At 46.4% G+C, this 26,558-nt stretch overlaps 1 protein-coding gene across 2 annotated transcripts in view; it reads left to right on the top strand.

The window, feature by feature from the left end:
• Positions 1 to 281: 281 nt before the first annotated feature.
• LOC128406831 (gamma-aminobutyric acid receptor subunit gamma-4) overlaps positions 282 to 26,558 on the top strand; it is a 37,674-nt gene continuing 11,397 nt past the window's right edge. For both annotated transcript variants that reach the window (XM_053374586.1, XM_053374587.1), the window contains exons 1-5: positions 282 to 1,012; positions 14,366 to 14,517; positions 16,467 to 16,534; positions 24,859 to 25,079; positions 25,515 to 25,597. In XM_053374586.1, coding sequence (XP_053230561.1) covers positions 804 to 1,012; positions 14,366 to 14,517; positions 16,467 to 16,534; positions 24,859 to 25,079; positions 25,515 to 25,597 — 733 coding nt within the window. In that variant the 5' untranslated portion in view covers positions 282 to 803. The remainder of the gene's footprint in view (positions 1,013 to 14,365; positions 14,518 to 16,466; positions 16,535 to 24,858; positions 25,080 to 25,514; positions 25,598 to 26,558) is intronic.

Raw genomic sequence — 26,558 nt, forward strand, 5'->3', positions numbered from 1 at the left:
GTAGCTGCTCACAAGCAAATTTGGAATTCCCTCTCTAGAGAAGTTTTACTGGCTCCCTCCTTGCTCTCCTTCTAACAGCGGGTGAAGACCTTCCAGCATTTCCCGCTCAGCCCCTTCTAGCTTCCTTCGGCTCGTCCAGACCCTCCTTCCCCCGGGAGTAGCCCTCTGGCATATCGAGGGACACTGCCTTTGGGGGCCTGGGGACGCTGCTCTTTGCCAATGTCGCCGGCTCCTTCCTCCACCCAAGACCAGAAGATGGGGCGTTAGGACCCAGTAGGATGGGAGCCGCTCTCCTGCACGCCCGCCAGCCCGGCCCGGTTGCGTCTCACGCACACACTTCGCTTGCTGGGCCAAAACAGCGGAGGGCGGCTAGGCGGCGCGATGCTAAACTTTTACCCTTCTCTCCCGAAGGATAAGGGGGAGCCAGGAGTCGGTAGCCCAAGCAAGAGAGCGAGGAGAGGGCTGGGCTGAGAGGCTGTGGACGTGTCGATCTCGCCCGACGGGCGGCAGCGCCTAGTCGCGCTTCGGCGGAGGTTTGGCGCGACTCCCCCACTCACGCGCCCTCCAGGCTTGGGGTTCGGATCGGATTGAGCTCGGCTGTGCTCGTTGCTGCCAGCACGTCGAAGCACCCTCCTGAGGGAATGCCGGTCCCTTCGCTGCCGCTGCCGCCGCCGCCACTTCTCCACCGATTCCTTCTTCCTTGCTCGCTGGTAGCGGCGGCGGCAGCCACAAGTGTTTGCGCTCCCGGAGCCCAGACCTTGTAGTCCCGCGTCCCGTCCCCGCAGAGGCCGTCCCCACGGTGGATGCGCTACTGTCCGGACCAGGAGGACGGTATTCCTGCCGACGCCTTTCTCGTCCGGTGGTCCGGCTGCCTGCCTGCCTGCCTGCCTCCCCGAAGGTGGAGGAGTACCTCCAGGCGCCTGCGGCGGGGCTCGGGCAGCGCTCTCCTGAGGATGAGCGCTGGGAAAGTTCTCCTGATGTGCCTGGTCCTCGGTCCAGCCTCCCAAACGAGGTGAGCAAGCGCCCTGCCTACGGTTCCAGCATGCCCCATACTCTCTCTGGGACCTACGACAAGTCGGCCGCGGACACGTCGCCACCGCCGCCGGGCTCTGGCATACCCCAGCCCCAACAACTTGTTTGAGAATGCTACACTTGTTCCCTGCATGCTGACTGAGGAGAGCGGGAGATCTCTGGGGACCTTTTAGTCTGAGCGCAGGCACTCAGAGTCGTGTCCCCCGGAGAAAGGTGGAAGGGGAACTGCCTGCTTGGCCTCACCCTTCGCGCCTGTAAAATGGGGATGTGTGTGTGGAGGGGGGATTCCAGGCTCTTTGCAAGCGCTTAGTGGAGCAGCATCATGTCCCCTGGCTGGGAGGCTTCTCTGACCTTCTTTAAGACTCAAGTTAGGATGGTTCAGAACCAAGAGGGGGAGAGAGGCAGCTGCTGGGATAGATTTGGAAGGTGGGATAGGATATATTATTTATGAACTATCTTTCTTTTTATTCACTTGAGTGAGATTCACATGTAGTTATCAGAGTTAAAAATATACCATCCTTCACAGCCTTGACAAGGAAACTAGGAACTAAGCTGTGTAGCTTAGTTATAGTTATCCAGGATGCCTTTGGCAGACTGGATCTTCTCCTTTATTTATTCCTCTAAATAAAATAACAACACAGGAGTCGGTAATGTAAGGACATAAAAATATTGTTTTCTTACATAGTTGCAGACTCGAATCAAGTAGAAAATAGCAGTGAAATAAGTCAGGCAAAGTACACTTCTAGATTACAAAATACATTATTTAGATCGGGACCACACAGACCCTCACATCCTATCCTACAGCTGCATGGTGAGAAAGAGGGTGTTCTCTGAGCAGGAAGGAGGTAATAAGAATTATATTCCTACTGTTACCTTTCCTGCCCCTCCAAGCAGAGGGTGTGACCTCACGGAGTGCCCTCTAGGAATTTACAGGGGATGCGTTGTGTCTTCAGCCTTTGTTCATCCAGCAAACATGGAATTTTACATTTTGACTGGAGCATCATTTCTTCACAACCCCCTTCTCAGGCACATATAACAATTTCATGCACATTTTATTAACCACCCTGAGTCCCATCTTGACTCGAAGATTCTGGAAACTGTCTCTCAGTAGAGGTTTGGTGAGAAGATCAGCAGTTATTTATTTTGTCTGGCAATAAGCCAGTTCTACAAGTACATCTTGAATTGCCTCACGCGCAAGGTGATAAATTCCCCCAATATGCTTGGTTCTTGAGTGAAAATTCTCACTCCATGACAGCTTCAGACAACTCTGGTTGTCCTCTATCAGTCAAAAGGTCCTCTCCTGCACTAACCCAAAGTCTTTGGTTAGTTCATCGAGCCAGGCTAACTCTCTGCACACCTCTGTAGCAGGCAGCTGCATGTTCAGACTGTGGAAGATAAATGTACACCATTCTGTTTATAATTGCCCGAAGAAATGGAAGCCTTTGCAAACATGAGGAAAAATAAACACCTGTGGATTTAAACTCTTTAGAGTCCCCAGCCTAGTCAATGTCCATTTAACCTATGAGTTCAGGGTAACTGTCAGCTGGCAACTTAAGTTTACAGTTCAGTGGGTGATCCTACTTTTTTGCTCAGAATTCCAGCTGTGTTGCCAATATCTGGCCTAGTGGTGGTGGTCAGGTACAAAAGTTTTCCTTTTGCTGACCTGTACTGATTGTTGTCAGGCAATAGTCTTGAGTGTTCTTGGCTCTTTAAAAAGCCACTGTTCATAGGTGTTGCAACTCGGTGTGCTTCTTGCATCTCCAGATTGTCAAGCAGTTCAGTGACATTCTGTTTTTGACTTAGAAGAAATTATTAATCTTCTTCTCTGTTTGAAAACCTAAATAGTAATGAGTTTTTCCTATTTCTTTAACCTCCACCTCCTTGCTTAGATGCTTTACAACTTTTGTGTAGTCCTGGTCATTTTCAGTTGCAATAAAAAGATTATCAGCAAATGCCAAAACATAATGTCCAAAATAGTCCATTTTTGCATTTAGTGTACAAATACTTTTCTGTGTAACCTTGTTTGTACTCTAGTTGTATGAGCATGCTATATAACTTTTTATTCCATGCTCTAGCACATGGGTTGGCAAACTAAGGTCCGGTGGTTGGGGCCAGCCCAATCGCCTTCTAAATCCAGCCCGTGGATGGTCTGGGAATCAGCTTGTTTTTACATGAGTAGAATGTCCTTTTATTTAAAATACATCTCTGGCTTATTTGTGGGTCCTGCCTGGTGTTTTTACATGAGTAGAATGTGTACTTTTATTTAAAATGCATCTCTGGGTTATTTGTGGGGCATAGGAATTTGTTCGGTTTTTTGTCCCCCCCCCCCAAAAAAAGGTCCGGCCCCCCACAAGGTCTGAGGGACAGTAGACCTGCCCGCTGCTGAAAAAGTTTGCTGACCCCTGCCTAGCAGCTTGCTTGAGGCCATATAGACCACTTCTGAAGTTTACACACCAAATGTGCTTAATTTGGTTAGATAAAAACTTTGGGTTACTTCATGTAAATCTTGTCATCTGAGATTTTGCTGTGCAAGAATGCTGCTTTAATGTCTATGTGTCTCACTTCCATTTGCTTATATGCTGCTATGCTTAAAAGCATTCTAATAGTAGTGTATCTTACAACAGGATCAAATGTTCCATCATAGTCTTCTTCATATTTCTGAGAGGAGCCACAGGTTACCAACCTCACTTTATAGCACTGAATTATCTGCACCCTGCTTTACCTTGATCACCCACTTACTTCCAATCCCCTTCTTCTGAGGAAGCTTGGTAAGAGACCAGATTTTGTTCTGGTGCAGTGCATCTATTTTTTCCTGTGCAGGATTCATCCAGAGGCAAGCTTCAGTGTCTAGCATCCCTTCTATCTCTTCCCTGGTGAAAGGTTCTAGGGGTTGTACCAACCTCACAATGTAGGACAGTCTTAGTGGCGGAACACCTCTGTTTGAACTGGCTGAGTGTCTGACCTCTGGTTCTAGAATTGCCTCAGTTTCCTCATCACTTTCTTCAAATTCAGGCATCTCCCCATCAGACTGTTCCTCATCACTTCTGCTGCTACTGCTGGTAGTCTAGTCCTCTGTGCCTTCTTCCTGTTCATCCCCTGTACAAGGGTGCTGTTAGAGTAGACTGCAGATCTGGACTGTTATATTAGTTGTGGGAAGTACATTACGTCTTGTGTTTCTTCCTGTGGTTGCTCAGAGAAATTTACAACAGTTCCTCTTTTGTCAGCTTTGCTGTGCTCATCAAAATAAACTACATGTCTTGAGCTGACATTTCCTGTCTTTAAGCCCATAATTCTGTAGCATTCTCCTCCAGAAGAGTAAGTAAGTAGAATTTGTTTTTTCTGTTCTGGAGTCCAGCTTGTGCCTATTCTCTTTGAATATGTAGCTATGGACAATGCTGCCAAAAGCATGTATGTGTAACAAGTTGGGTGTGAAAGTTCAAAAGGTGTGTATATAGTTCCCTTAGTCGGTAGTCTGTTTTGGAGGTATTCCACAGTGGCTACTGCATCTCCCCACATATGTTTGGGAAGATTTGCATGCATCTTGCCACTTCCGCACTAGATCTTTCTCTCTGCAGCTGCACTCTGTTGTGGAGTGTAGGGAACACTCCTCTTCCAGAAGGCTTGTCATGTCATTTGAACAATACTCTCTGCCATTATCTGTGACTAGGGTTCAGGGTTTTCTGGAACAATACACTGAAATGTTTTCTGCCCAAAGTGGACACATTCATCGTGTTGCAGTTCAGTTCTGGAACATACAGGACTCACTGCAAGGGGTTATTTTTCACTTCAATTGCCACTTAGTACAGTGGCACCTCGCAAGACGAATGCCTCGGAAGTCGAAAAACTCGCAAGACGAAAGAGTTTTTCGTTTTTTGAGCTGCTTCGCAAGACGATTTTCCCTATGGGCTTGCTTCGCAAGACGAAAACGTCTTGCGAGTTTGTTTCCTTTTTTCTTAAAGCCGTTTGAAGAGGTGCAGTTGTGACGGACCGTGCTTCGCAAGACGAAAAACCGTGCAAGACGAAAAGACTCGCAGAACGAATTAATTTCGTCTTGCGAGGCACCACTGTATACCTGAACCGGGACGCGGGTGGTGCTGTTGGTTAAACCACAGAGCCTAGGACTTGCCGATCAGAAGGTTGGTGGTTCGAATCCCCGTGACGGGGTGAGCTCCCGTTGCTCGGTCCCTGCTCCTGCCAACCTAGCAGTTCGAAAGCACGTCAAAGTGCAAGTAGATAAATAGGTACCACTCCAGTGGGAAGGTAAACAGTGTTTCTGTGTGCTGCTCTTGTTCACCAGAAGTGGCTTGGTCATGCTGGCCACATTTCCAGCTGTACGCCGGCTCCCTCGGCCAATAGAGCGAGATGAGTGCCGCAACCCCAGAGTCGGCCACGACTGGACCTTATGGTCAGGGGTCCCTTTACCTTTACTATACCTGAACCTACAGAATCATAGAATTGTAGAGTTGGAACAGATCCAGAGCATTATCTAGCCCAACCCCCTGCAATGCAGGAATCTCAACTAAAGCATCCAGGACAAATGGCCATCCAATCTCTGTGTAGAAACCTTCCAGGAAGAAGAGTGTGCCACTTTCCAAGGGAGTTTGTTGCACTATCTTAACAGCTCTTACTGTTAGAAATCTCTTCCTGGTGTTACAAGACCAAGTCTTGTAATTTGGTCATTGGTTTGGGTTGTACCCTCCAGAGTAAGGGAAAACAACCTTGCTCTATCTTCCATGTATTAGCCCTTTGGATTTTTGAAGATGGCGATCATATCTCATACCAATCTCTTATTTTCTAAGCTAAGCATACCCAATTCCTGTTAACTGTTTAATATATATTGGAATGGAAAATAAATATATGATCTGCCTGCATTATACTGTGAAACATGACTGGAAATTTCCATTGAAGCTGAAGAGAGCCTAACTGGTTAATCATTAAGTGGGGCTGTATCTTTGTGGCCCAGTCACAAGATGTTTAAATCTCATGAAAAAGGATTGTTTTACAGGTCTATGCATATGCTAATCTGTAGACATGCATCTTAGGTGAGGGTGCTCTTTTGTTTTTCAAGCTACTGAAGAGAAAGGATGTGTTGATTCTGTTTCCAGTAAACAGCCTCAGGATAATGGAGGCTGGAATGGAGAAGAGTCAGAGCTTTGATTTTTAACTCAGCATGCAAGTTATTTTTGATCTAAGACATTATGCCTTATGATGGGAACAGTGTAAGAAATCGTGCATCTAACTGAATGTAACTTTTAGTGTTATGTTTGGAGTTAAAGTTCTGGAAGTAAAGATTCTGAACCATATTTTTGCACTGGAGAATTTTCATTTCAAAGAAGAGTCAGTTTTTATTCATCCAACTGCTTCCAAATGTGCAGTATTAATAACCTCAAAAACTCCCTCAACTGTTTCTTATAAGGCTTGATTTTCAAACCCTTGATCATTTTGGTTGCCCTCCTCTGTACATGTTCCAGCTTGTCAATATCTTTCTTAAATGTGGCACCAAGAACTGGATTCAGTATTCTAGGTGTAGTCTGACCTAGGCAGAATAGAGCAGTACTTAATTTCTCTTGATCTGGACACTATACTTCTATTTGATGCAGCCTAGAAGAGCATTAGGGTGTGTGTTTTTGCTGCTGTATCACATTGTTGACTCATGTTTAGCTTGTGGTCTACTAAAACCCTTAGGTCTTGCTTGTATATGCAGATGCAGCCTCTAGATTATCAAGCATCTGAGCAGCAGTTTCGTCTTTCACTGTGTGAATCATTTCAGAAGCTGAAATATTGTCAAAGGGGAGTGATGCTGCTATATCACTCTCTTAATCCCATTTCCCCTTTGCTGTTATGGCTTCTTGGCTCCCTCCTCTGATCCATTCTAGCTCAATGCATGGCAAAATACATTTCATTTTAAATCTGGTTTCTGTTTAGGGAAGTTTTTAATGTGTGATGTTTTATCATGTTTTTAATATTCTGTTGGGAGCCGCCTAGAGTGTCTGGGGAAATAATAATAATAATAATAATAATTATTATTATTATTATTATTATTATTATTATTATTATTATTATTATTATTATATTCTCCAGCAGATATAGTTGTCCTCTGTAAGTTTGGACAGCTTAAAGTTTGCCTCAACAATAAAATTCTCACTAGCAATCTCAAATATTAAAAAATGGGGGGGGGGGTCACAAAATCAAAAAATTGAGAAAAACGTGCCAAATTCAAAAATAAAACGTAAAATTCAAAATGAAAAACTTCACTGACAGAGAGACAGTCTGCTCATGAGCCAGAGGGGTCTTTGGTCCCATTGCAGTGGAGAGCCTCTCACCTGTCTCTTCTCTGCCATGCATCACCCCAAGCGGTTACAGTGTCCTTTTGAGGGCAGTTGTGCAAAGGCTAGAGGCAGAAGACAACAACATGAGAGGCAAGGAGGCAAGCTGAGCCCTGTCCAGGGCACCCTGAGGCCATGATGCTTTTCCAAGGGGGGGGAGGGAAAGATGGGGGGATTCTCTCAAGAGAAAAGGCCTGGGGCTGGGATCCATAAGCACAGACTAAGAAGCCTGGGCCCGCAGTTTGAAAGGTTGGTCCCAGACGCAGTTATCCAGTGATGGGGGACAGACAGGTATAGAACAACTCTCCTCTGGATGATGTTCTAACAGGTTCTGGGACAGAGCTCTCTGATGAGGACCAGCTCAATCTCCCTCCTGGATATCTGTGGCTATTCCTTTGGCTGTTGTTTCTAAAACCTGAATAGACCCATTAGTGCTCCCTTTCAGTAGGTTTGTGCAGCCACAACCCCAGGTCAAGGGGAGGCATTTGTCAAGGGCCAGATCCTAACCCCCACCACCCCTGCACAGAGCCCACTGCCAGCCCCTGTAGCCCTCAGCTGCCATGCTCCTTCTCATATTCCTTCTTCACCTTAAAACAACAACAACACCTGAACTAGTTTTGATTTTGAAACTAAACCAAAAGCTGAGCTTTCAACTCGGACTGAGAGGTATCTTAAGCCTTCAGTTTACATCAGATGATTAATTAATTAATTTCTTTTACAGATCACTTCCTTTGAAACACCTTGAAGCAATTTAGCAATGAAAACACATATAAAACAATTTCATATATATAAAAAAGGATTTCAAATCCAACACAGATATGGTCTGGGATAATTAATTCGTTAGTTATGTCAGGTGATTAATTGACTAGTTTGAAGAAATCCTCCCCCAAATTTCAGTGCATACACTATTTAGAAGATAGCATGACCATGATGGATATTCTCCCTGGAGGAGGGGGAGACCCAGTCCTTGCTTAGAAAATCATTTGAAACTGGAGCTGAGGTGTATATTGTTGTGCTGGCAACAATGCTGTCAGCAGATCAACCATCTCTCACAGGACTTCTTTGAAAATGTGATGGGAAATCCACAGCAGGCTTTAAGTGAGGAACCAGCTTATCCATGCAAATTACTACATGCTGTTAGAGGGTACTTTGAGAGGAGAGTGAAGATGGTAAACTGAGACCTTGATCACTTCCTTGCTGCCAAGCCTCCTTGTCACAAATAATGCCCTTCTCCTACATCCCTCTTTTGCCAGAATGCAGGCAGGGGGCCAGTGATTGATCCCTCTCATGAACAGATGGAGCTGCCTTCAGTCCATCCTAGGCTTGCCACATGTAAGGAAAATTCCTGACATGTCCTGGTTTTGGGGTGTAAAAATGGGCGCGGGGGGGGGCGGGATTTGCCGAAGCGGCAAAATGTCAGGGAAATCCGAGATGTATGGCAACATGGAATAAGCAGTGGAAACAGTTCCAAAACCTTAGAAATTACTGTTGGGGGGGAAAGAGCTAAACAATTTGGGTTTGTTCCCAAAAATTGCTCAACTATTTTGGGGCATGTCAATATTGCAGATGTCAGGAATTTCCCTTTTTGATATACGGCAATTCATGTCCATCCAGCCAAACAGGCTGCAAGACCCATGGAACTGTGACCTTCTTCATGCAAAGTATGTCAATCAACCATGGTCCTCTCCCTTTGCAAACATCCCAAGGAGCAACCAAACTATGACAGGCTAGATATGACTTCAGAATCAGCTGTCACATGGGGATGGTGGCTTGGGGAAACCCCATGTCAAAATCAGGCCAATTAAAGAGGATCCTATCCAGCTTTTATATTCTTCCCTTTCCTTGCCCTGCAAAAGCAATTTTGTGAGTGGTGCCCAAAACGATAGCCTCTCAGAATTCCATATGTGCCAGCAGGCCCCAAAGTTGGGGGGGGGGGGCTTGCACTGGAATATAAGCATAACCTTTCTGAGTCAGCCAAGGTCCATGTAGCCCAGTATTCTACCACAATTGGTGTTCAGCAGCAGGCTGTTCTGCTACATAGGGGGATTGGTGGCTGCCCTGATGGTTGAAGTTAGGCTGCTCACCTCTGAGTTTTAAAATCATCTGTATGACAGGCCATCCCAATATCTCAGCAATGGACCATGTCTGTGAATTATGAAGATGTTCTCCTTCCATCTGCTCTCTGCTGACAGCCATTTCAAGGGTAGAGGCAAAGATTTGTTGCTCTAGTAGCAAGGAAGAGGCTTGTAATACCTTAAAACTAACAAATCTTATCCCAAAAACTGGAGTCTAAACCTTCTGTCACAATGGCTCTACTCTGCCTCCACAGTCCGAGGATGTTTCAGATTACCAGTTGCTAGAAGCTACAGGAGGGGAAAGTCACTGTTGTGCCTGGGTCCTGCTGGTGGGTTTCCCATTATGGGCATCTTATTGGTTCTTCTTACTGGCAACAAGTTTCATCAGAGGTCCTCAAGTGATTACTGCTTTGAGAGAATCTCCTCCACTCCCCACAGTTTTATCAATCAACTATCAGGTCACCTTGTTCTCTGCCACCATTTCCCCAAGCTAATCCTCCCTTTCCAACCCCAACTCCACTGTATGCCTTCCCTTATACAGGGGCGGAGGAAGGGGAGCAGTGGCGTTGGTCCACCTTGGGTGTTATCACTGAGGGGTGGTGACATTCGGCGTGCCGCCTGCTCGTGACTCCCAAGCCTACCCCGAGCCTTTGGGGGAAGGGGCAGAGCTGCAGCACCTTGCCGGCAACCTTCCCCCCTTCCCCCTTCATCTTGACACCCCCTGCAAATGAGAGGTGACCCTGTTCTCTGTACCTACCAGGGGGAAGAGACTGGTGGCAACCACAAATTATGGGTGACTGAACAAAAGTAAGCCTGTGGGATGTTGGATGGATTTGGAGTGTAGGATAGGATATTCTTATTTATCCCTCCTCTTACTTGTATGAGCTTAATGTCTAGTAAGCAGAGTTTAAAATTGACATTTCTTTGCATTATAAAATGTGGAAACTCCTGAGACAAAGGGTTGCTTTACCTTAATATTATTATCCAGGATGCTTCAGCAGATTGTATCTTCTCCTTTTTATCCCTCTAAACAAAATAAACTCAGAGAAGTCTGTAATGCAAGAATATATATTTTTTGTTTACTTACATAAAGCTTCAGATTTGATTGAGCAGTAAGCAGCAGTAAAAAACAAGACAGGCAGAATCTACTTGTGCATTACAAAATATATGGTTGAGATCAAAATGGAGTCTGTGCTCAGGAGAGAACAGACAAGCATCCTCTCTCTTTTGTTACATGGGGAAGAAGACTGAGCTCTGAGCAGGACATAAGTAGTAAGGATTCTTCTTCTTTTGGTTACCTTTCCCTGTGAAGATAAGCAGAGGATGTGACCTCACAGAGTGCTCTCTCTACGAATATACAGGGGAGCCCCATGTGCCTTTGCTTATCTAGCAACACATGAAATTTTATTTTGGCTGAACTATTGTTTCCCACACGGACTGCCAATCAGAGTTGATGAGCTTACACACCTCCTCAGAAGTGTCTGGACCAGAAAAACAGCACAATTCAGATCTGGAAACTAATCTCTGAATCTGCCAATCTGGTGTGTTTTTGTTGCCCCCTTCTGAGCTGACTACAGTAGTTGAGGTCTGGGTGCTCTTTCTTTAACCAAGTGTGCTTGGCCTCTGCTGACATGGCTTGATTTTGGGATAATGTCAAGCATCACCCAAGGAGGGGATGTCAAAATCCATCTTTCTCTTCTGAATCTGTTAATTAATAGGGCTGACACATCTCTGGCCAGGGAAGAAAGCTGTCCCTTAGTTTGCCTGCCCCTCACAGCCCATCATGCACACCCACCATAAAATGTGTGTGTGTGTGTGTGCACGCGCACACACACACGCACAGGATGATAGTGCTCCAGTAGGTCTCTCCCACCTGAGCTGCCTTTTCATGAATTGCCTGGTCAAGAGAGGTGCTTGTTTTGACAAGCAGGTTTTACAGTATGTCAGGCATGAATACCTTTTCCTCTTGATTCTGTCTGAGCAAGACAAGAGCTGGGCTGTACCTTTCACAAGTTGCCAGATTGAATTGCTGTGTCTTGACACAACATCTCCTCCAGCCTGCTCAGCTCTTGATTGCAAAATGTTTGCTGCGTGTGACATTTCCATTAACAGGCACAAGGCATGTCCCCTGCACCTCCCTAATTGTTTGGTGCCTGCAGGAGCCTTGCCATCACTTATTACACCTGGGAGATGGAAGAGCTTCCCCTGCTTATTACTGGGAAGTGGAAGCTGGGAGGGGAGATTGTAAACTTCTCACTAAAATTGAATCAATAAGCAGGCAGAGGAAGGGGCATCTCGAGGCACACGTCTTTAAATCCAGTGCCTTATTGTATTACGGGGAGTGTGTGCGTGCGTGCACGTGTGCTGGGGCACATCACAGCAGCCAACCTACCCAATGGCACATATTGAAATGATCTCTCAGTTTTCCTGCCTGGGATTCAAAAGAGCATAAGAACATAAGATGAGCCCTGATGTATCAGGCCAAAGGGGGCCCATCTAGTCCAGCATCCTGTTCTTGCAGTGGCCAAGCAGATGCTCAAAATAGAAGCCCACAATCAGGACCTGAGCAAAAGAGCACTTTCCCTTCCTCTGGTTTCCAGCAGCTGCCGTTGCGAAGCATTACTGCCTGTAGAGGAAGAAGTAGCTATGGATAGCTTTCTCTATGAATTTGTCTAATCCTCTATTATGAACATCCAAGTTGGTGGCCATGACTGCCTCTTGTGGAAAGGAGTTCCATAGTTTAACTCTGTGCTGCATAAAGGACTTCATGTTATCTGTCCTGAATCTTCCAACATTCAGCTTCATTTGATGCCAACAAATTCTAGTGTTTCGGGGGGCAGGGGTAGTTTTCTCTGTCCACTTTCTTCATGCCATGCATGATTTTATAAACTTCTATCACTTTGCCTCTTACTTGCCTTTTCTCTAAATTAAAAAGCTCCAAATGCTGCAACCTTTCCACATAGGGGAGTTGGTCCATCTAATTGATCAGCTCTTCAATCTCCTTTTTGAGATGAGATAGCCAGAACTGTACAGATTTAGTGTAGCAGAGCACCTGCCACTCAAGCCTCCAGTTCTTTACAGCCCTGGTTCTTTGCAGCCTTCACTTTTGTCAGGAGTTATCTCTGCATGAGCATGTCATGTGTGGGGAAAATTGCAGTCAAACATAACTATGCATGAGTGCTAGTTAGTGTGATAAGGAGTTAAAACCACAGAGTTGGATTCCTAGACTCAGCTAGGTCACACACGTTTTCTCCAATGAGTAAGGAAGTGGCGCATTCTCTTCCTCTTACCACCCTTTTCACTATGTATCCTAAGAGGAAGGACGTGTCTAATCTTCACCCCAAGCGTAGACCATGTGTTTGAAACTATATTTTCGTATTCTGCCCCCCCCCCCCAAGTATTCTGCCTGTGTTCTTCTTGCTGCTGTTTGGATAAATGCATTAATCTGACCTTTTGAACAAGCTACTCTCTTTATATCTCTCTTGCAACGAACAGACCACACACCTTTAAACAAAGCATTTTAAATGTACTTAACAGTGTGTGGTCTGTTCATTGCAGGAGAGATAGAAAGAGGGAAGCTCTTTATGCTGCCAAACAGGATAAGGGGTCTAACAACCTATTTTCCCATGTTATACTGCTGCTAAACTTTTGTGAGTTTGAACTCTGCTACTGGGTGCTCTCTCCTACTAGAAAGTGAGTTTAGCCCCACATGTTGAATCCAGGCACCCAGCTGATTCTTTTGTTATTTACCCCACACACATGGGTCACAGGGATTCGTATATTTATTTCCCCACAATTTGGACTCTGCTTCAGTGACTTGAACAGCATTTATTCAAATGAGCACCCTCTGGATCCCATGCCCTGGGAGTAAGCCTAAGCAGGGGGAACTGTCGCAGTTGCATACTGCTTCTTGCTTTACCCCCTGCTGGTCATTTTCACCCAAACTGCTCCTGCTTTTCCCTGTGCTGAATTTTGATTACATGCTCCTTGGGACATGGAGTTCTCCTCTTGTGCTATGTAAAGTACCAGGAACACAGATAGTCCTATATTGATTTGTACTGCAGGAGAAGAAGCTGCAGTGCTATAGCACATCAACTTGTATTGAGGTTCACGTATGCTTGTTGTGTTATATACCGTATTTTTCGCTCCATAAGATACACCTTTTCCTCTTAAAATCTAAGGGGAAATGTCTGTGCATCTTATGGAGCGAATGTGTGATTCATGGGGCTGGGGGGTGGGCAACCCGGGCTTCCCCCGCCACCCCCGACCTGCTCTTTGAGGCTGGCGGTGGGGGAAAGCACGCTTCCCTCACCACCAGCCCCACAAGCTCGGGGAGCAGCAGGAAGGCTGCACACAGCCTTTCCGCTGGTCCCCGACCTGCTCTTTGAGGCTGGTGGTGGGGGAAAGTACGCTTCCCCACACCACCAGCCCCAAAGAGCAGGTCGAAAGTAACAGGAAGAGCAGGTTGAAAGTTCCCGCTGCGCTCTGGAGGCTTCAGGTTGCCTTCACTGAAGGCGACTGAACGCACCTTGAACGCACTGAATGCACCTTGTTTTAGAGGGGGAGAACAAGAAAAAAATTATCCCCCTCTCTGCACAGCGCCCCTTCAGCGAAGCAGCAGGAGAAATGGAAGGGGCTCTGTTTCTCCTGCCGCTTTGCTGAAGGGGTGCTGCGCAGAGAGGGGGAATTTTTTTTCTTGTTCTCCCCCTCTAAAACAAGTTGCATCCTATGGTCGGGTGCATCCTATAGAGCGAAAAATACGGTATGTCCTCTCCAGAATGTTGCGATGGTGTTGGTGGGCAGAAATGTCCCCTGCTGCACCCACCTGCCCCTGAGTAGCTCCTTTGACTGCCAGCAACTCTCCAGGGTCTGAGATCGAGATACACTTTTCCCATTGCCTGCTCCTCCATGGACTTCCTGTTTCCCTTGCAGGGCAGAGAGCACAGAGGAATATGACTACGATTACCTCAGCAACACCAACAAAACCTGGGTCCTGACCCCCAAAGCCCAGGAGACGGATGCCACACAGATCCTCAACTCCCTCCTCCAGAACTATGACAACAAGCTGCGCCCCGATATCAGCAGTAAGTTTTCCTCCTCCCAAGGGAGACCTCAGCTGGAAGGCACCCTTGACTGAGGGGTGCAGATTGCAAAGAAAGGGGGAGCACATGGGACATGATTGATTGCTGGCATCAATGTTTTGTATGCTGAGCACCAGGTTCCCAAGTCCAGCAGCATTGGGATGTAGAGGCAGAGGGCAAAAGTAGTAGAGGGTGGGCAATGAGAGCAAAAGGGGTGCGGCCTCACTCAGTCTACCACTTGCTTACTTACAGTCAGTCTGGGTGGGCAGGTGGGTGTACACTGGGTGCCAGCTTAATCTGGCCACTTTTACTTTTGAGGAAAAGCAGCCATAGAGGGGCCCCAGGCCAGTTTTCTACTGGAAAATTTTCCCTACCCAACTGCTAGATAGTGGACAATTTTCAGCAGAAAAACTAGCACATGCTCCTGATCTAAATCAAAAACACTTTCTGGATCCACACCTGATGCTTCTGCTTCTTTTTTTATTGTGGCTACTTAAAAAAAATATGTTAGCCACAAGATGCATTAGTTTGCTCCTTAGGCTGCCCTTCCAAGAGAGCCCAGAAACTTTAGCTGACAGAGAGTTCTCTGGGAGCAGCAGAGCAGATTGTATTCTGCATTGGAGTCTAAAATGTTTCTGGGTTCAATTTGAGGCACTGGCTTCAGCTGCTTCAGCTGCAAGGAACTGCTAACTTCCAAAGGAACCTTTTCAATAACTTCTCTTAAGGGTGCTCTCCTCTGGGCCAGGGGCAGCCTGAGGTGTTTGGCAAACTGTCCCACTGTTGGCCTCATGGGCAGCTGTTAGGCTCTGCAAGGGCTTCCCCTCAAGGAGCAGTCCTTGCAAAGCCATGCCACCCCCACCAGCGAGGTGGGGAGATTCAAGAAGAGCCTTTCCTTAAAGAGAAGTCTTTGCTTAAGGGGGACCTTTCCTGCTCAGCAATGAGGTTTTGTAAGAGCTTCTTAAGGAGGATCCCTTGCAAAGCCTCACCCAGGAGTGGCATGCCCTCAGGGTGGATGGGTGCATGGGCATGCGGAGGGTGCTCCAAGGGGCAGGGCCATGGGCAGGGCGTGCTACCGGAGTGAGCCTTGCCCACTGCTGCAAAGCAGGGTGCACTCATGGTGCCCCACAGGCCCAGTGTCGCTTTGCAAGACTCACAAAAACATGCTGTGAGCAGGTGTGCACCCTGGGCCCTGGGAGCACAGCACTGCTTTTACGAGTGTTGTTTGGCTCACAGGGAGGACACCATGACTCGTTATGTCCTTCTCATAGTGCCCTTAGGCTTCAGGGTACTGAGTACACAGCAGATCCTGATGGGGCAGGGCACGTGATCCCCCCAACTGTGCCCAGGGTGACAGCCCCCTCAGACCCTCCCAAGCTACACCACTATTGCACTGCCTGCCCTATCGCCTCCACTATGAGATCTTGGAGGAAATTGGCACCAGTGCTACTTCTCCAGTGGCAGCAGAAGCAGGTGGCACAGGCAGGGTAGGTGGGGTGCCCATGAAAGTACCGCCTTGGGATCTTTTGCCATCTGAGGTGGCTGCTTCTCCATGTCTCATCATTGGGGCAACCCTGTTCTGGGCACAGGCATAGCAGGTGTGGACTTTTTGACTGTGGGTGGCACCCAAATTATGGATCAGCCTGCCAATGAGAGATGCCCCAGGCCCCTTCATGGCTAACTTTTAAGTAGACACAGAAAACTGATTTATGTTCATGGGCATTTATTTTTTAAAAGTTTTAATTATTGTGTTTCTCTTACTGCTGTTAAGTTTGCTGTCTGCACATTTTCATTGAATTTCATTGGATTGCATTGTTGTATTGTTTTCAGAGCCACTTTTGGGTGCACTTTTGGGAACACATAAATCACTGAGCTCACCTATCCTCGTGGCTGCCCTTGGCATATACCCCTCTCCCATGGCTGACCTGTCTTCTCTTTTGCGGTCTCTTTTACAGTCAAGCCCACTTTCATTGATGTGGACATCTATGTAAACAGCATTGGGCCTGTCTCTGTGATCCACATGGTGAGTGCTGAACCCTTTGGGAGAATAGTGGAAACTGGAAGAAATGTGGAGTGGCGGATATGTGTATAAGTGGGTTGGGGAGGGGAAAGGAGAGAAGGAAAGAAAGAAAGTGACTTGTGGGCATCCAGTGAAGCTCAATGTTAGAAGATTCAGGATAGATTAAAAAAATTAAATCCTACATACAGTGCATTGTTCAACTATGGAACTTGCTTCCACAGGAGGCAATGATAACAACCAACTTGGATGGCTTTAACAGAGGATCCTCCAAATTACTGGAAGAGGTGAAGAATATCAGTGGCTACTATCCAAAATGGCTATGTTCTGCCTCCATGGTTGGAGGCTGTGATGCTTCCGAATCCTAGTTTCTGGAAACCACAGAAGGGAAGGGTGCTCTTGTGCTTGAATCCTCCTTGAGGGTTTCCCACTGAGGCATCTAGTGGGCCACTGTGATAACAGGATGCTAGGCTAGGTGGGACACTGGCCTGATCCAGCAGGCTATTCTTATGTTGTTATCTTCTTATCTCATCTGTATACTCACCAGAGAATATACACACGGAGACGACCCCCCACCCACCCACCACCAATATGTTAGGGATTTAGTGCTGCCAGAATTACTAGCTGCAAAGTCCCCCTGAAGTCAGCTGGGATTGAAGTTGCCCATGCCCTGTCCTCTTTCTTATATGGTCGGCTGAGACTAGGAATCTTCCAGCCCCACAGAATCATTCCTCCCCCTCCACCCTTGGCCTCATCGTTGCTCAGCCTTCCACTGGAGCAGGCTGAGCTAATCCCTTTTTCATTGCCAATTGCTTATTCAAAGGGGTGAAGAGACCCTTTCCCTGTTAAACCACTGAACATGTGTTTTCAGTAAGCCATCAGCATTTCCTCGGCAAATAATAAGAACCTTTTTAAAGCTATAATGCCGAGCCTCTTTGCTGAAGCTGCTGCCATGCATACTAAGAAAGGAGAGGTAGGGCGCTGTGCTAGGGGAGCAGCAGCTTTCATTTGTGAAAAGCCTGCTCACAGGAAGGAACGAAGGCTGCAAAAATTCTTCCTTTGAACTAACAAATTTTAAGAGGCTCTTTTTATATTCTGTAAAGTGCTGTAAGGCTTCAGGACCAAGGACAGCACTCTATTCTTAAGACAGCAGAAAAATGTAAATATTAAATTCTTGGACGACAAATTTGATAACCAGGAGAAGGAGGAGGAAGAGTAGAAGCTCCGGCTGGCTGCCACTGATGAGGGTGATGCTATGCCTAGAAGACAAGACCAAGAGCCCTCCTGTGGTTTCCAGCAACTGGTTTGCAGAAGCTTTCCTTCCTCTGACTATGGAAGCAGAACATAGTCATTATGGCTAGTAGGCATCAATAGCCCTCTCCTCCACAAATTTGACCAGTTGTCTTTTAATGACATCCAGGTTGGTGGCCATTGCTGCCTCTTGAGGGGACAAGCTCCAAAATTTAACTAAAATGTCCTTCCTTTTATCTGTCCTGAATCCCAATACTCAGCTTTGTAAGATGTCCATGAGTTCCAGGAGACAGGGAGAAAAACTTTTCTGTATACACTTTCTTTGTGCCATGCATAATTTTACAAACTATCATGCCACCTTTTCATTCCATTTTCATTAAACTAAAAATTCCCAAACGCTGCAATCTTCCCTCACAGGGGAGTCATTCCAGCATCTTGCTGGACTATTTTGCTTGCCCTTTTCTGAATGTTTTCCAAGTCCACAGTATCCTTTTTGAGGTGAGGTGACCAGAACTTCACACGCTATAATAAATGTGGTTGCACCATAGATTTCAATAATGGTATTATGATACTGGCACTTTTATTTTCAGATCCTTTTCTAATGACCCCTAGACCAGAGAAGAGGAAGGGACATGATAGCCCATCTTCTTCTTGTGGGATGGATTTAGTAGGTAGGAGAGGATATATTAATTACAATTATCCTTCCAGTCCCCCATTATGTGTGAGAGACTTAAACATTTAGAATAATCAGTTTAGCATTTGCACTTAGAAGCTGAGTAGGGTGGAGCTTTAGATTACCACCCCTTGGCAGAAAACTAGAAGCTTAGGAAAGGTTGATACAGCTCATTATATTTAGCAAGCTGACTCCCCCCTCTATAATTACCACAATTGATGTGTGTGTGTGTGTGTGTGTGTGTGTGTGTGTGTGTGTGTGTAAAAATCAAATCACACTGTGTGTGTGTGTGAAAAAATCAAACCACACTGTAAAGTAAGTTAAAAATAGACTTTACTTACTTAAAGTATTGCACATATTTTCAGCAAACAACAGCAGCAAAAGCAATGCAGGTAAAAATACTTCTAGGTTACAAAATACATAGCTGACTTCTAAAATGGAATCTGCACTCAGTGAGAGCATAAACATATATCCATCTCATTGAAGACATGGTGCAGAAGAACAAAGAGAAAGTGTGCAACAGGAAGCATAAGGGATTATATCTCTCATTTCTTCCTGCCACTGGAAACAGGGGAAATGACATCACATAGCTCTCTCTCTCCACCAATTGCATTCCTGTTGTCTGAGTCTGCCCACCTAGAAATTTTCGTTCTGTGGTCATTAGCCCCTAGACTTACTAATTACAAGAATATGTATTGTTAGATTTTGACTGCAAATCTCCTACACTTCTTGCCTGTTGGAGGGCAGAACCCCAGCTCAGCTGCAGCCCTCCCCAACTTTGATTGGAAGTGTGCTAAAGTACTTGTGAATAGGGGAAGGTCAGTGAGCAGGTGGCCCAGCGGTGGTGGTGACACTCCAATCCCATAATTATGCTGTACAGCCTCCAGCTTCTTCCTATCAAAAGCCTTGTCTTCTTAACTACAGACATGTTGTGTTATCCTGAGCAGAACTTGGCTGATGTCATGCTCAAGTTCTCTCCTGGTCTCTTAGGTGAGGACTGCTAGTCATGAGCTGAGCATATGCATCTAGGGCATTATGATCTGCTGCTAATAGTGTCAGGCTGCACCTGCTTGGGAGGTGGTGTTGCCACAGGAGGTGCTACAGGAGCATAACTGGCCTCATTGCATGTGGTCTGGGTGTGTGTGTTGTAAAAATGGTCCATGGGGAGGAGCAGACAAGCATCTCATTGCTGTAGTCAGGGCACCTGTAGAGGGTGCCCTGACCTTCCTGAAAAGGCTCTCTGTCCCCTTACAGGCCCAATGGGCAGTTGAGGAACAGAGGCCAAAAGAGGAAAGTTAATCAAAGCTAAGCCACATTTGACCCCAAGGCTAAGACTTGAGCCACTGTATGATGCCTGTTGACTCTTTGCACCTGGGCCACCTTAACTGCAATGTGCATTAGAATTGGTGGAAGAAGCCTGTTGATGAGCAGTTCTGCATTATGTGTATAATCTGTTTGTTTGTTTATTTAATTTATATCTAGCCCTTCTTCCCAAATTCCCCCAGTAGGTTGGGGGCAGGGGCCCTAGGATAGTTTGATTGTTCAGCCTTTCTCAGAGAGTCTGTGGCAGATGTTGCTTCCAAGCCATATGGCAACCATTACTGGAGCAGGAGCAGGGTCTGATCAGGTAAAAGAAAGAGAACAGGAAGAGCAGCTGTCATGTTTGCCCTGCAATCTTTCTGAAGAAAAGGGAGACAAGTGAGAGCAGCAACTGAGCCATTTTGGGGGGAATCTCATCTGAGCCAGGCCAGGCTCTAAAATAATTCAGATTCTCCATGAGAAAATTGTTTTGCTTCCATGTCACCAACCAGCTGGTCTAGTGCAGGCACTATTTCTTGTTACAGGTAGGTAGCCTTGTTGGTCTGCCATAGTCAAAACAAAATTAAAAAATTCTTTCCAGTAGCACCTTAAGTAAAGGTAAAGGGGACCCCTGACCATTAGGTCCAGTCGTGACCGACTCTGGGGTTGCCGCGCTCATCTCGCTTTATTGGCCGAGGGAGCCGGCATACAGCTTCCGGGTCATGTGGCCAGCATGACTAAGCTGCTTCTGGCGAACCAGAGCAGCACACGGAAACACTGTTTATCTTCCCGCCGGAGTGGTATCTATTTATCTACTTGCACTTTGACGTGCTTTCAAACTGCTAGGTTGGCAGGAGCAGGGGCCGAGCAACGGGAGCTCACCCCGTCGCGGGGATTCGAATCGCTGACCTTCTGATCGGCATGTCCTAGGCTCTGTGGTTTAGACCACAGCGCCACCCGCATCCCTCTAGTAGCACCTTAAAGACCAACTAAGTTTGTTATTGGTATGAGCTTTCATGTGCATGCACACTTCTTCATATATCCTTAGGTATCTGAAGAAGTGTGCATGCACACAAAGCTCATATCAATAACAAACTTAGTTGGTCTCTAAGGTGCTACTGGAAGGCACTATTTCTTGACACTGAACCCCAATGACATTGTTCTGAGGTTCTCTTCCTGTTGCCATTTTCTACACCTGATCTGTAGAAGCACTTTCCTCACTTAAGGAATGCAGTCATAACACCAGCATAGCCAGTGTGTACTGGTGCAGTTCCACTGAGGCTTGGCAGGGTTACTGTGCCTTTAAGTGAAAGTTTCCTTTTTGAGCAGCTGTTTAGTTGCTTCTGGTTCTGTCACCTTCTTGAGTGGCAATAATTATGGTGTGTCCAGTCTGTCAGTATTTTGAGGGAGGAATTCAAGGGCACACTGTAACTTTTTTGATTGGCATGTTTACAGTGGATTAAAGCACTCTTGTCACCACAGCACAATACATCTACTTTTAAAAAATGACTTTTTACAGTTTGGAAAGTTATGGGGAAATCGTGGGATGAACAACTCATTGACAGAAATATGTGTAAACCCACCACAAGCAAACCAGGATGAATTTAGGATGATTGTTCATCATTGCATACCCAACCTGTAATGAAATCAGAATGAATAGCCAATAAAACTGGATATAGTCTAACTACTACATAAGCTTTGTTCAAGCAAATCAGGATGAAGGCTGAATTGACAGGCCATCTGGTGGAATCCTTGGTCAGTTCCTGATCCTTAGGAGCAAGAAAGGAGAATTTAATTGCTGGTTTCTTCTCTGAAACAAAAGCAATTGCAAATAAAATAACAGGAAGTTGTTCTAGCTGGAGTGAGGAAACCAGTAATTAACTGAAAGCCAAAACTGACTAATTAACTTTCAGCCCAGGAATCACATGGCTAGAAAGGAAGAGGAACTAACTAGGTGTTTTAAAGAGAAGGAGCAAGGAGGAAACTGCTTATCAAAGGGACAGTGAGAAACAGGACCATAGCGGAATGGGACTTAAGCCCCACAGAAGCATATAAGATATTACCCATAGAGACAGGCAGTGCTGAGTTTGATGGGGCAAACAGCACTATATCTATGTGTGAGCTTGCATTTTAATTCCACTTCCAGCTGAAAGTACTAGCGCAGTACCTCAGCAGCATTCAAGAGCTGTGTGGGCAGCCACATCAAAGCCAAACAAAGGCCACTCCAGTCACTATGTTTCCAGGGGGCTAATATCTGATTTATTGCACAGAGCAGGGCATGGGGGACAATTGTCCAGGGCCAAAAGTTGCTCCAGGTTTTTTTCAACTGCCCCCTTCCATAAAAGTTAGAGTGGAACATACATGGGAGGACAGTTTTGATTTTTTTATGGGGAGGGGAGCAGAAAAGAAGCTGCCCCTGAACCAAAGCAGCAACATATCCTCCCTGTGTGTTTTGACTGGGCTGTATTTAGTAATGTGCTTCAGATTTCTTGAGTGCTTCTGGACAGGCTTGGGCATCCAAATGAATTAAATGATGAAACACATGAAATATTCACTAAACTATTGGGATGTTTCCTATGTCTTTAACTTGTGTCCCAGTGAAGCTTACAAGTTGCAAGGAGGTGGCCTTTGTTCTGGGCTGTGTTGCTTCATTGCTTCCATTCTCTGTGTGTGTGTCCTCTACCTGCAGGAAATATTCCCAGCATGTCTTTGAACTGAACTCTCAAAGTTCATAGCAGGGGAAGGGAATCCTGAGCTATATGCTCTAGGTTGCACTTCCAGAAACCTCCTACCTTGCAAAATCTAAGGCGATTCTCTTGCTCTCAAACTGCCCTTGTGGGACAGTCCTGTGCATCAGCCTCCTGCTCCTCAGGTGACCAAGAAATTTGCTTTTTGGAAAAGTGCCTTGTGACTGAGCCAAAGACAGCAATGACACCTCATCTCTGATCCTGTATAGTCTGTGCTAGCCTCAAGGTTCTTGGCAGAAGCACCTGGGTTCTGGTTCCTCCATACAGATGTATTCTTCTGTCACAAGGTAGCATGTGACATTTAGCAACTGTGGGGACCTTTTACCCATCCCAGCACGAGACTGAGAGGATTAGTTTAGCAACTGCCCACCAGGGAGCACCTAGAAGGAACCCAACCCAACCAGGCAAGGTTTATCTTCATTATTTGCTCTAGAGGGCAGGGAATCTGCAGCACCACCATGGGTCAATCAAGTACAGTGGTACCTCAGGTTACACATGCTTCAGGTTACATACGCTTCAGGTTACAGACTCCACTAACCCAGAAATATTACCTTGGGTTAAGAACTTTGCTTCAGGATGAGAACAGAAATTGGGCTCCGGCAGCGTGGCAGCAGCAGGAGGCCCCATTAGCTAAAGTGGTGCTTCAGGTTAAGAACAGTTTCAGCTTAAGAACGGACCTCTGGAACAAATTAAGTACTTAACCCAAGGTACCACTGTAAATGAATAAAAATAACTAACTGACCAATTGCGTTGCAAATAACTCGGTTCTGCCCCCACCAAGATAAAGCCTGCCATCCCTAAATAAATATTGGCTACACCCATGAGCACCACTTTGGGGCATGGGAGGTGAGGAGCAGTGGGATAGAATAGGACCTTCAGCCATTTTGTCTTTGGTTCTCCTTCACAGGAAGGTCGAAAGTTTGCACAAGAACAGGAGTGTCAGTAGTTCATTAGAAAAGGTTTTACTTTTACAAAGGAGAGCAAAATGTTCAGCCCAGGAACCTGGCAATTAAGGAGGATGGTACTCTCCTTCTGGTTGATTGAAAGGTTGTCAGGGGAAGGGAGTGAAAATATTGTATGTCAAACTAGAAAATAGGGTGTTTAGAAAGACAGTCAACAGAATGGAACAAAAAAAGTAAAGTGATGTGGGAGAGCTGCATTGCTGTTGAAGAAAGAAGCCAAGAAAAGGTTGAAAAGAGACCCTGAACTTCTCAAACTGTAATATTAGGTTTCTCTTTTAAAAGTATTTTGTCCAAAACTGTCGCCCAGGCACACTGAGTTGCCCCCCCCAACATTGCAAGGGCCCATCGCGTGTATATAATGTTGCATATGTGCCTCTCCGCCCCCCAACTCAGCCAGGCTGACTTGGCTTGCCACCTGCCACCTCCTGACCACCAGCCACCTTACCTTCACTGCATCCCTGGCAGAAGATGTGCCAGCACAAAGATGCTTTCAACTGGTGTGTCCTTTGGGGAGCTTGCCAGAGCACTTTTCTAGAAGGCACTCTGGTGATCCTCAAAGGGACACGCCAGGGTGAAGACGCTTCCCGCTGCCACATGCTTTGAGAATCACAGTGGAATTGGGGGGGGGGGAGAGACTAGGGCCCTCCTTGAAAATATTGGGGGGTCCTGCCCCCCATAGCTCCCCATAGATGGCACCAATTTGCTGCCTTATTCAAACTTTCAAGCATTTCAGAAGGAGGGAGCTGGTTTGATTGGCTTCCTTCTTGCCTAACACTAACCTGTCCCCTCTACAGCCCCCTTTTTTGATGTCACAGGGACAGACTTGCCCTCCCTCTGCTGGCTTACACTGCTAGTGAGCTGCTGCTGCTGCTCAGTGAGTGCTCCCACCTTTCAAGGCTGTCTTTGCACAGGTTTATTTTGGATCATCTCTCAGTCTGGATAACAGAGATTTGGGACCACCATGTTACCCTACCTGTGCACTACGACTAACATGTGCTTCAGAGGATCTGCTACCAGTAAAATCAATAGTTTAATATGTATGAGAGATAGGGTCTTCTTGAGAGGAGCCCCACAGTTATGGAGCCCCTTTCTGAGTTACTTGCCCTTCAGTGCAAAGGACCTTGGAAACTCATCTCTTCACTGCTTCCTTTCCTTAAGGGGGTTCATTACTCATGTGATCCTGAGCAAGTGATTGTACAGTCAATGGAACCTTTTATCATTCCTTGATGTGCATCACGCTGAAAAGCCACTTAAGGGACCCCTGAGAGTCATCTAGTCCAACCCTCTGCAATGCAAATGCTAATAATGATCTCCACCAAATGCCACCCATCAGGGTGAAGAGCTGCAGGTCTCAGTTTTATGCAGGCTGTGGATAATGTTATTTTGTGCCTCTCACAGGAATACACCATTGACATATTCTTCGCCCAAACGTGGTATGACCGGCGCCTTCGCTTCAACAGCACCCTCAAAGCTCTCACCCTCAACACCAATATGGTGAGCCGGATTTGGATCCCAGACACCTTTTTCAGGAACTCTAAGAGGGCTGACTCCCACTGGATCACCACCCCCAACCAGCTGCTCCGGATCTGGAATGATGGGAAAGTCCTCTATACGCTCAGGTAAACCCCTGGCTCCCAGGCAATCATTCAACAGGGATGAAAGAGTCAGGGGAGAGAAGGGCAGCAAAAAATAAGCAAATTCAGGAACGATTGGGGGCGGGGTCACATCACAAGTGGTTTTGTGGTTGTCTCTCCCTGGCTTTCACCTACAAAGAGACCATCCAACTGGCCTCTTCGTGCAGAATGGATCCAGTTCCATTTGCTTTCAGACTGGATCACAGAGGGAAGGAGACATCCAGCCTTAGAATGAAATAAATGGATCATGAAATGGGCCTAGATGTGGGTTTGGTGGCCTCAGGTGGCTTCTGACACACCTTTTGAGGGGATGCTAAAATGCTACAGAGAGGCTCCAGAAGTATTGATGTTCATACAAGGTTAGTTGTACTTCTGCAGCAGCTGTCCAACCAGTATTCCCCATCCCCATCTCCTCTGCAGGTTGACCATTGAAGCTGAGTGCCTCCTCCAGCTGCAGAACTTCCCAATGGATACCCACTCCTGCCCTCTGGTCTTCTCCAGCTGTGAGTACCAGTTGCATAGATGTCATGACAGAGCTATGGGACTGAAGGGTAGGGCAAAAAGATGCTAAACCTGCCCCACAAAAGAGGCTGTGCATGGAACTAGAACACTCCACGTCAATCACCAAGCAAATATTGTTGTTGCAGAGGTTGCATGCCACCTCCAATCTCTGCTGAGCAGTGCACGAGAATCCAGGGCGTTCCATGTGCTCATCCAGGGTTGGGTTTCCATTGAAAATCAAGATACAGTGGAGGCTGTTGTGTCTAAGAAATGGGGGTCCCAGAAGACCACAAGCTTAACATGAGTCAACAGTGAGATGCAGCAGCAAAAAAGCCAATGCTATTCTAGGCAACATCAACAGAAGTCTAGTGCCCAGGTCAAGGGACATGATAGTACCACTCTGTTCTGCCTAGGTTAGACCACACCTAGACCACATCCAGTTCTGGGTGCCACAATTTAAGAAAGATGTTGACAAGCTAGAATGTATGCAGAGGAGGGTGACCAAGATCAAGGGTCTAGAAACCAAGCCTTATGAGGAATGGTTGAGGGAGCTGAGTATGTTTAGCTTGGATAAGAGGAGACAGAGAGAAGATATGATAGCCATCTTCAAATATCTAAAGAGCTGCCACCATGGAAGATGAAGTAAGGTTGTTTTCTCCTACTCAGGAGGGTGGGACCCAAACCAATGCATTCAAGGAGATTCCAATCAACCATCAGGAAGAACTTTCTGACAGCAAGAGCTGTTTGACTGGGGAACGAACTCCCTCGGGAGGTGGTGAACTCTCCTTCCTTGGAGGTTTTTAAGCAGAGGTTAGATGACCATCTGTCATGGATGCTTTAGTTGAGATTCCTGCATTGCAAAGGGTTGGGCTAGATGACCCTCAAGGTCCCTTCCAACTCTACCATTCTATGATTAGGTTGCCCCTTTTGGCCTGACTCAGCAGGCTCTTCTTATGTTCTTCC

The sequence above is a fragment of the Podarcis raffonei genome, chromosome Z (genome assembly GCF_027172205.1).
Source record: "Podarcis raffonei isolate rPodRaf1 chromosome Z, rPodRaf1.pri, whole genome shotgun sequence".
Taxonomy (NCBI): domain Eukaryota; kingdom Metazoa; phylum Chordata; class Lepidosauria; order Squamata; family Lacertidae; genus Podarcis; species Podarcis raffonei.